Consider the following 11226-nt stretch of genomic DNA (forward strand, 5'->3'; position numbering starts at 1 on the left):
ACAGCTTAGAGACAGTGTGCATACCTCTAGGCCACCTTGTCAACCCATTTACAAACTCATTTTGTATAACTACCTGTCTTTATACCATGGGTTCAATGTCAATGTTATGTAATCTGGAATTATTCTGGGATCCCAAAACCAATGTTGAGATTTGCGGATGTCAAGTTATGGTGACCATTTTGGATTTCAAAATTGCCGCCATGTCAAACCTAGTTTTCGCAACATCTCCGCTCATATTCGAAGTATTCTCTCGATTCAAAGGAACTATAAACAGGAAACATTTCTGTCACAAAACAGAGGACAATCCACTTGGGTCAACTGGTGCTGATCGTGCACTTGCATAAGTCAACAAAACCACAAAGCATCCCTCTGCTCTGATTGGCATACCCAGCAATGCCAATGTGAGACAGACATTCTTCTTGGCTGCACCTGATCTAGGATGCCTGTCAACTGAATACAAGAGGTAGTTTGGACAGGTAACCAATGAGGCCCGATAACATAATAACATGTTGCCTAGTGTTGTCAAATGTGAACACATTATCTGAAAAAAAAAATCAAAGCTACAAGACATACTATGTCTTGAAAAACCCGATGTTCCTGTTCTCTACCGTTGTGTACTTGTGTGCTTCCCTCTCTCTCCCCAACTTGTCTCCCACCCCCTTTATTATATGTTTTATGTGTCCGTTTATGTTTTTTGTGATTCATGTGCTAGCTCTTACACGAGCCTCGACCTTGTGTACAAATAAATAAATAAATAAATAAAAATACTAATCCATTAAGTATCGACTGTGATTCCCTCTACAGAGTAATTAGTCATGCATATGTGCCACAAATCCTTAATATTGGTGTGGTTCCCCAGTCGTTCCATTTGCCTGGTTCAAATCCAGCAAGTTGTCTCCATATGATCGTAATGGTTGACCGTTTTGGGGTCTTTTTGGGGTCTTCCATGCCGGATTATGCATCTATGCCACGATACCATACGGTTTGGAAGTCCGAATTGACCCAGCGTTAAACTAATTCGGCGATGCACGTTGTATACAAATTAAGCCAAGCGGGGCCGACTTGCGATGCAGTCCGGGTGTGCAGTGCAACGGTCCGCAGCCAAATCCCTTAATCTCTCAATGAGAACCACCACAGCCAGAATTCACCCCCAGACCAAGTCGGTTTAATTGTAAATTGAACGGGGAAGGAAACACAAATAAGCAATAACAGTATGCAATAAATCAATAAAACCCCTTACCCACTACCGCTTACACACCCATGAACGAAACAAACAAATGGGATTACTTAAATAGCATAGCCTGGCCCGGTCAGACACACAACGTGAGATAGACAAAATGGCAAGGACAAGACAGAAAGAGAATCATCGGGACAATCCCAACACGATGCAGGAAGAGTCCCTCTGCAGTCCTGGCAGCTCAGACTGGATAACGTCCTGTCCTGTTTCCACAATGGCTGCTTCGGAGGAGCGGAAGGGCCAAGGGAAGGGCATGGCTCTGGCAGGAACAAGGGCCAAGAAGCGCAGCTTCTCCAATGCCGATTCCGGGTGACACCTCCCCTCCTTGCACCCGCCTTTATAGCCTCTGGCCTGTGGATCACCAATGACGCATCACACCTCTCCACTGTCACTCACTAATGGACCGTCAGCCTGTTCGTGGGCGGGGCAAACCATTCCGGGCCCCACCGAACAGGGCTGCTGACCGTTGACATAGGGATTGCGACTTTTCTCGCTAAGCTAGTGCCTCAAGGCTTAGCGAAACGCTACAAATCACATACAGTATATGACAGATTACAGAGGGCATGATGGTAGAAAAAAGGGTTCAGGCAGAGATGTCGACATGAAGCAGGCGATTGGTGATTATGAACTCACACTCACCCCAAAGGATCACTCTACACCAAGTGGTTCACTATTGCCATGCACTGACAAATCCAAGCCAATTCATGCTCTCCAGGAACTGACCTCAGGCGACCCATCAAGAAATGATGCCCAACCCACGTCCACCCTAGGTTCACACAGGTCACCTGATGGAGATGACAATGTGAATGCATGTTTACCTGACCCCAGTCACAAGATAGCAATCGTTGATGGAATGATGATGGCACATACGCCGGCAAAATGTTCCAACAACCATGCACGCAGTTGAAGATGTCAGTAAACCTTTCTTTGTCAAGCTGATGTACGATACAAGATACTTTGATTAGATTGGTGTGGCATTTGATAAATACAAAGATTAATCCCTGACAAACACCACCACCCGAGTAATGGGGGCCAAGGGAAAGCAACTGTTCAGTATCAAGTTTCACACGACACAAAACTCAGACATATCTCCACGAAACAATTTCTGCCCCATGACCAAACAACAACTTGAAAATCTACTTGGCAAACAAAATCATTTCGTACAGTGATGAGGATTCATCAAAAGGGACCAATGTTCTACAAATACATGGCTGAAAGTGAAAAACTCCAAACAACAGTTGGCACACTCAAGCAGCATGTGAAGAGTGCACGTCGAGGCCAGAACACGGAGGCAAGCAATCTATGCACAGCAAGCGCCTCTTGATCCTGTGGGGCCTGGGCATCATAAGGACACATGCGGCCACAAACAACTGACTGTCATCCAGCACCGTTGGTGATAGCTAATATGGTCAAGTGCCAGCGCAAGGCAAACTGCACATCACGGAGATGCTCATGCCGGCACAAGGACTTACCATGCACAAATGTTTGTCTGTGCATAGGACAAACTGAGAATGATGAAGACACACATATGGAGAGTTCAGCTCCACCTGATAATAATGATGTTGATATACAGAGCTATATAACATTAGCATGTGAGTGGTATGATGAACACAAGAACATGAACGACCTGTGTATTGATCCATGTACTCACGTAACAAAATGCCCTTCAGATCTTGTATATGGAATATTATTCATTATACACCAATATTACTACAATAAACGGAATATTTCACCTTTAAAACATAACACTCAAACTTTAAGTCAAGAGAATAGCTCAATTATGAGCGAAGATATAGCGAAAACTAGTTTTGACAGGGTAGCCATTCTGAAATCCAAAATGGTCGCCGTAACTCGATATCCATAAATATAAACATTGATTTTCACATTTCTGACATCGATTTTCTTTCTGTACTTTCCTTTGTGTAGCCCCCACCTCGAGTGGCCTTACAGGCTTTGTTGTGGTCAATATCTCATAATAAATAAATAAATATATATATATATATACATAAAACCTTTCCAAAAATCAATAATTTAGCAAATCTGCACAAACTTCCAGTGAAATTACATAGCACATTGGACAATTTTGTTAAGTTTCCAGTCCAGACCTGTCGAAACAGCACATCGGTATCGGTGCAATATCTCTGCGTCTGCTCTCCACCCTGCAGGACGACAACGGTGCCGCTCGCCATCCCCTCGCGTGCGTGCAAGCGCTCATATAGGCGCCGCCGGTTCTCCGCAAACAGCGCCACTGGCACGGGCAGAGTCCCCTCATCCAGGCTGAAGGCGGCTCTGGGGTCAGGGAGGAATATGGTGATGGGTTGAATCACCTCGCTCGTGTCAGAAATCAAGTTTTTCGAAGAAATCAAATCCCTGTTCTATGCCCTTTGCAATAATTTGTCTCTTGATCTTTTTGTGACATCTATTATTATTATTATTATTAATGTTATTATTATTATTACTATTACTACTATTACTACTACTACTGCCACAATTATTTCCCCTTCTTGGGGTGACATTGGTGACACTTCTTGGGATGGTGACACATTCCCCGTGTGTCACAAGAGGCGACTAACAGGGTTGGCGGCAGGAAGGGCATCCGGCCGTAAAACATTGCTTCAAAAAGGGGCCCATGGTGCCCGAAAAAGGCCAACCCCTGCTCTGTGGGGGAAAATGGCCTATAAAGGTGGTTCTTGGGGAGTCAGCCAGGGAAAAATTTTGGGCTAACTTTTTCACGAACCAGTTGACTCGGCCTCATTTTCAAATGAAGATGATTTGGACAGGAATTTGTAATTGGTTCAGAATTCTGGTGACAACTCCCCTACTTTTTGCAAAGACACAGTGGGATCCTTATGCCCACTAACACCAGTGCTGGCAGGCAGGTCCTCAAGCTCAACGCCCCTCCAGGGAATGATATATATATATATATATATATATATATATATATATATATATATATATATATATATATATATATATATACACACACACACACACACACACACACACACACACACACACACACACACACACACACACACACACACACACCGATGTCTCGTCCTTGCATGTGAAACACCAGGATGGTAGTTTATAGCTGGGTCGGGTTCAAACCTAGGCTAGACAGTTCAGAGGGCAGTGCAAACAACCTTTCAGATATCATGCCAGCCCGTAAAAGAAACACGGTACTGTATTTGGTTTGTACAGCTCTACTAGTATATCTATAATCAAATTATACCGCATCGATTAACTGGTTAGTTTTCAAAACCTTCCTCTTTGTCACGCATGTAGTTTGTCACAGGCACCGATCTGAAAGAATACTCTTGTTTGAACGAGACGATTAGAAAATTCCACATCTACCAAAGGGTCCTTTCTGAAAAACTGTTTGTTTGACAATGCATCAAGTCGTGTGCAACCCCAGGACAGAAGTTCGTACTCAAGGAAGCACTCCGTTATTTGCTGATTGATAACTGGTATCCCCTCCCAGGTCACTATCCTCTTCAACGAAAGTATCAAACAAGCCCGGCTACGCCGCTGTTAGACTAGCGGTCTTGTTTTACTCTGTCAGCCTGCCTGGCAGTCAAACAAAAATAAAAATCATCCCAAACGGGAAACTTACTGTTTTTATGGACGTCATAAAGGACACAAACAACAGGCACAAATAACTAACGTGATGTGTTAAATAAGGTGGTGTAAAAGAAGCTGCGTCAACGGTGGAAAAGCTCCGATTCAATGTGTTGTATTGTGGTATTTTTTTGTGCCGGCTTTAAAAAGATTATTTTATTTCAACTGAATTATATACTTGAACACTGCAGAACACAATTCACCTTCTTGGAACTTCAATAAACATTCCGTCTAGCAGTTCTTGGACAAAATATCCATGCCGTCCAATGCCCTGAAATCAGAATAACTGTGAGAATCGGCATCCAGGCAAATATGGTGGCACCGAGCAATGTTTGTTTTGTGCAAAATGCAAAGCGACAGTTTGAAAGACCCATCCTATGTTCTTCTTCTCAAGACTATGTAGGGTGCTTACCGATCAACTCTCACGCATTTAGCGAGAAACCCACGCTTTTTAAAATTGGGTCAAGCTATCACACCCAAATAATGAAATATTCTTATTATTCTTCTTCGCCTTCTTCATTCGATAGGGTTCCACGCGAAGTAGTGACATGGGCATTGAAGAAGTTAGGAGTGGAGGAATGCTTGATCAGAGTAGTGATGGCAATGTACGAGAGAGCACGCACAGCTGTAAGGACGAAGGACGGGAACAGTGGTGAGTTTGAGGTGAAGGTGGGAGTGCATCAGGGGTCGGTACTAAGTCCACTACTATTTGTAGCTGTGATGGAGGTGCTGGCTCGGAACATAAAGGAGGGTTTGCCGTGGGAGTTGTTGTATGCAGATGATCTGGTGTTGATTGCAGAAAGTATGGATGGACTGAAGGAGAAGATGAACAAGTGGAAGGAATGTATGAAGACAAAAGGTTTGAAGGTGAATATCGGAAAGACGAAGGTGATGGCAAGTGGTAAAGCATGTGGTGAGGTGGAAAGACCTGGAAAGTGGCCATGTGCTGTGTGCAGGAAGGGTGTCGGAGTGAACTCCATTCAATGTACAATGTGCGCTGAGTGGGTTCATCAAAAATGTAGTGGTTTGAGAGGGTCATTAACCAGTGTGGCAGCTACATTCAAGTGTAAGGTGTGCACAGAGGGAGTTGCAGATGGCGGAAATGTTGAGTTGGATCTTGGAGATGGCGTGAAGCTGGAAGGTGTGGAAACATTTTGCTACCTAGGAGACATGCTGAATGGAGAAGGTGGATCAGACTCGGCAATGGTTGCTAGAGTGAGATGTGCATGGAAGAGGTTTTGGGAACTGAGTGGTGTGCTGACGAGGAGAGGAGTGTCATTGAAGCTGAAGGGAAAGGTGTATGCTGCATGTGTGAGGAGTGTTGTGATTTTTGGGAGCGAGGCATGGGTAATGAACGTAGAGCAGCAACGAAGGCTGGAAAGGGTGGAAATGCGAATGGTTCGGTGGATGTGTGGAGTATCGTTGAGAGAGAGGAAGACAAATGATGAATTGTGAAAGATGATGGGAATAGAGCCTGTGATGGGTGCTGTGAAGAGGAACAGGTTGAGGTGGTTTGGTCATGTGTTGAGGAAGGATGAAAGTGACTGGTTGAGAAGAGTGATGGAAATGAATGTAGAAGGAAGTAGAGGATGGGGAAGACTGAGGAAGACTGAGGAAGAATTGCCTAAAGGTGGTGGAACAAGAAATGCGGGCAAGGGGGTTATAAAGGGGAGATGTAGAAAATCGGGCAAAATGGAGAAGATTGTCATGGGGACCGCAAGGCTAACCCCCGCTCTAGCAGGGAAATGGCCTTAAAATGCCTGTTGTTGTTCTTCTACTTCTTAATGCCCCTCCAGGGGATGACAAATGCAAAGTGAAAAGCGGGGTTAAGCGGTTGGTTCATCTTGTATGTCTGCAGATATCAGCTTATAATCCAAGAATTACGAAATTTCAATTGTATTTTATATTTTGAACACAAACCGGAACATGAACCTGCAGTTTAGCAAGTACTTTGGCTATGAATTTGGCAAATTGTATGGAATCTCATCCCGAGCACGCATGCACAGGGAGGGAGAGGGAGAGAGAGATAATATTTTTACTCTGCTTGTCTGGCAAAAAACAACAACAACATGCATTTTAAGCCCATTTTCCCTGCTAGAGCGAGGGTTAGCCTTGCGGTCCCCATGACAATCTTCTCCATCTTGCCCTATTTTCTGCATCTCTCCTTGTTAACCCCCTTGCCCGCATTTCTTCTTCCACCATCTTTAGCCAAGTCTTTCTCGGTCTTCCCCGTCCTCTACTTCCTTCTACATTCATTTCCATCACTCTTCTCAACCAGTCACTTTCATCCTTCCTCAACACATGACCAAACCATCTCAACCTGTTCCTCTTCACAGCATCAATCACAGGCTCTATTCCCATCTTCTTTCGCAATTCATCATTTGTCTTCCTCTCTCTCAACGATACTCCGCACATCCATCGAACCATTCGCATTTCCACCCTTTCCAACCTTCGTTGCTGCTCTACGTTCATTAACCATGTCTCGCTCCCATAAATCATAACACTTCTCACACATGCAGCATACACCTTTCCCTTCAGCTTCAACGACACTCCCCTCCTCGTCAGCACGCCACTCAGTTCCCGAAACTTCTTCCATGCACATCTCACTCTAGCAACCGTTGCCGAGTCTGAACCACCTTCTCCATTCAGCATGCTTGTCTGGCAGTCAAACAAAATTGAAAATCATTCCAAACAGGAAACTTACTGTTTTAAGGATGTTACAAAGGACACCAAAAACAAACATGAATTAATGTAATGTGATAAATAAGGTGGTGTAAAAGAGGCAACTACTGAAATGTCACGTTTTATTTTTTTTAGAAACGATATTTATTTTTTAACAAAGTCATCTGACTAGTCTCCAACCAACCAATGAAAATACTGGCTTTTACAACCAATGTTATTTTTTTTGGTGAAATTGTTTTTGATTCTAGACTAGTTTTTTGAAATCTGAACACAAGTTTGGAATACCAAATGATCATTAAAAGTTTGAGGAGTTCAGTCTAGTTGTAAATATTTTTTCTTCCTTCTCGTTTGTTACTATATTAAGATTTACAGCCACCAGAGCTCTCCATTTGGGTTCTATTTTACTGGATTGGTACCCGCAGGGCGTCGCCCTGAACCTGAACGGGGCCTGTAGCACCTGGAAACCGGTTACGAAATATTCCGACTCCTCCAAGCAGGTTGTGGTTGACAACTATGGGGGTAAGGTGTTTTATGAACTCTCTAGTATCATTTCAACACAACGTCATAACAGTGGATGACGCTGGCAGTGATAGTTTAAAGCAGCTTGTTCACAAAGTGTGAGTAATAAAGTAACTAGTGTAACCAGTGTAATCAGTAATCGGTAATCGGTGTCATGTAACCCTGAGCACCATGCTGCACAACCCGATCACGTGCCCGTTACCACAAGCTGAACCTGGGTCAAAGTACCTGAAACAAGATTACGATCAAAGGCAAAGATCGATCAACACGTAAACAGAACTATTAACCTGAAGGATAAAATGACCTTTTGTAATGACGTAAACTGTTATGCCTGACACCTGTCAATACAGAACCGACTTATTACAGGTAAACAAGGTATATATAAATACTGCAGCTACAATGGCTTGATCAAAACAAGGCTTAATGAATTGAACATTGTTTTTTTGTTTGTTTTTTTTTCTCAAAGGAGATAATCGATCAGATCAGATCAGTTTAAGGAGATAATCGATCAAAACAAGGCTAAATCTATCAAAACCGGGCTAAATCGATCAAAACCGGGCGAAAGCGATCAAAACCAGGCTAAAACTATCAAAACCAGGCTAAAACGATCAAAACCGGGCTAAATCGATCAAAACCAGGATACGTCGATCAAAACCGGCCTAAGTCGATCACAACCGGCATAAGTCGATCAAAACCGGCCTAAGTCGATCAAAACCGGGCTAAGTCGATCAAAACCGGGCTAAGTCGATCAAAACCGGCCTAAGTCGATCAAAACCGGGCTAAGTCGATCAAAACCGGACTAAGTCGATCAAAACCGGGCTAAGTCGATCAAAACCGGGCTAAGTCGATCAAAACCGGGCTAAGTCGATCAAAACCGGGCTAAGTCGATCAAAACCGGGCTAAGTCCATCAAAACCGGGCTAAGTCGATCAAAACCGGGCTAAGTCGATCAAAACCGGGCTAAGTCGATCAAAACCGGGCTAAGTCGATCAAAACCGGGCTAAGTCGATCAAAACCGGGCTAAGTCGATCAAAACCGGGCTAAGTCGATCAAAACCGAGCTAAGTCGATCAAAACCGAGCTAAGTCGATCAAAACCGAGCTAAGTCGATCAAAACCGAGCTAAGTCGATCAAAACCGGGCTAAGTCGATCAAAACCGGGCTAAGTCGATCAAAACGGGCTAAGTCGATCAAAACCGGGCTAAGTCGATCAAAACCGGGCTAAGTCGATCAAAACCGGGCTAAGTCGATAAAAACCGGGCGAAAGCGATCAAAACCGGGCTAAGTCGATCAAAACCGGGCTAAGTCCATCAAAACCGGGCTAAGTCGATCAAAACCGGGCTAAGTCGATCAAAACCGGGCTAAGTCGATCAAAACCGGGCTAAGTCGATCAAAACCGGGCTAAGTCGATCAAAACCGGGCTAAGTCGATCAAAACCGGGCTAAGTCGATCAAAACCGAGCTAAGTCGGTTGAAATCTCCACGCATGGCTGGCGGACTTCCTCTCTGGTCGTAGTCAACGTGTGGCCCTGAATGGGTTTCTCTCATCTCCTCTTCCTGTTCAGGCTGGAGTTCCCCAAGGTAGTGTTCTGGGCCCTGTGCTTTTTCTGGTCTTCATCAATGATCTCTCTGACTCTCTTGAAAATCCTCTCTATCTCTTTGCTGACGACTCTACTCTCTGTCGCTCCATTCCTCATCCCTCAGATCGGCAGTCTGCAGCCTCCTCACTCTCTGCAGACCTGGACAAAATCACAGACTGGTCAAACAAGTGGAACATGTCTTTCAATCCTGACAAATCTCACACTCTTACAATGTCTCTCCGAAAGGACCGACTGGACAACCCTCCCATCTACTTTCTCAACAATCCTCTCCAAGAAGTTCTGTCGCTCAAGCTTTTGGGTCTCACTATCTGCCATGATCTTTCTTGGGAAAACCACATTTCCAAGCTGGCCTCCAAAGCCAGTCGCCGACTGGGCATCCTCCGTCGTGCGAAGTCCTTCCTTGGCACACCTGAGCTCCTCACCACATACAAGGCTTTCATCCGCAGCTCAATGGAATACTGTTCCCCCCTCTGGGCTGGTGCTCCTGCCTCACACCTGGCTCGGCTTCACGCTGTTGAATCCAAAGCTTTCAGAATCATTGGAATCTCCCGCGATGAAGCTATCTCTGAGGGCCTTTCACTCACTCACCGCAGGCAGGTAGGTGGTCTTTCTGTCTTCTACCGACTCCTCTCCGGCCTTGCTCCCCCAGCTCTCTCTGTGCTCTGTCCCCCCAATATTCCTTCAGGTCGCACAAGATCTGCCTGCAACCCTCTTATGGTTAAACTGCCAAAGTCTAGGCTCTCTGCTCACCTTCACTCTTTCATTCCCCTTTTCTCCCGCCTCTGGAACAAACTCCCCCACTCCCTTCAATCCCACTCCTCCCTCCAGGTCTTTAAAACAGCTGTTCACCACCATCTCTTATCTTCCCCCATCGAAAACCTTGATCTTTTCTACCCCCGGTAATTCACCCCAGAGTCCTTGCAGTGTTCATATGTTTTAATCCTCTCCCACCTCCCCCCAAGTCCTCCCGATGTCCCTGCTCTCAAATGTTGTGTTTGTGTCCTTCCCCTTCTTCCCCCTCTCTTTTGTGTCCTCCCCCCTCTCTCCCCATCTTGTCTGCCGCTCCCCTTGTTTTTTGTGTTTTGTGTGTCGGTTTGTCTTTTTGTGTGATTAATGTTTGCTCTTTCACGAGCCTCGATCTTGTATACAAAAAAAGGAAAAAAAAGAAAAAGAAAAAAAAAAGTCGATCAAAACCGAGCTAAGTCGATCAAAACCGGGCTAAGTCGATCAAAACCGGGCTAAGTCGATCAAAACCGGGCTAAGTCGATCAAAACGGGCTAAGTCGATCAAAACCGGGCTAAGTCGATCAAAACCGGGCTAAGTCGATCAAAACCGGGTTAAGTCGATCAAAACCGGGTTAAGTCGATCAAAACCGGGTTAAGTCGATCAAAACCGGGCTAAGTCGATCAAAACCGGGCAAAAGTCGATCAAAACCGGGCAAAAGTGATCAAAACCGGGCTAAGTCGATCAAAACCGGGCTAAGTCGATCAAAACCGGGCTAAGTCGATCAAAACCGGGCTAAGTCGATCAAAACCGGGCTAAGTCGATCAAAACCGGGCTAAGTCGATCA

General features: G+C 44.9%; 1 protein-coding gene across 1 annotated transcript in view; it reads right to left on the minus strand.

Moving 5' to 3' along the window:
• The window catches only part of PEPD (peptidase D), a 66661-nt gene that overhangs the window by 50078 nt on the left and 5357 nt on the right, over nt 1–11226 (minus strand). Inside the window, exon 2 of the mRNA XM_068116257.2 lies at nt 3343–3526. Within this exon, the coding sequence (XP_067972358.1) occupies nt 3343–3526 (184 nt within the window). The remainder of the gene's footprint in view (nt 1–3342; nt 3527–11226) is intronic.

This window comes from Myxine glutinosa, chromosome 5, assembly GCF_964187855.1.
Source record: "Myxine glutinosa chromosome 5, kmMyxGlut1.1, whole genome shotgun sequence".
NCBI lineage: Eukaryota > Metazoa > Chordata > Myxini > Myxiniformes > Myxinidae > Myxine > Myxine glutinosa.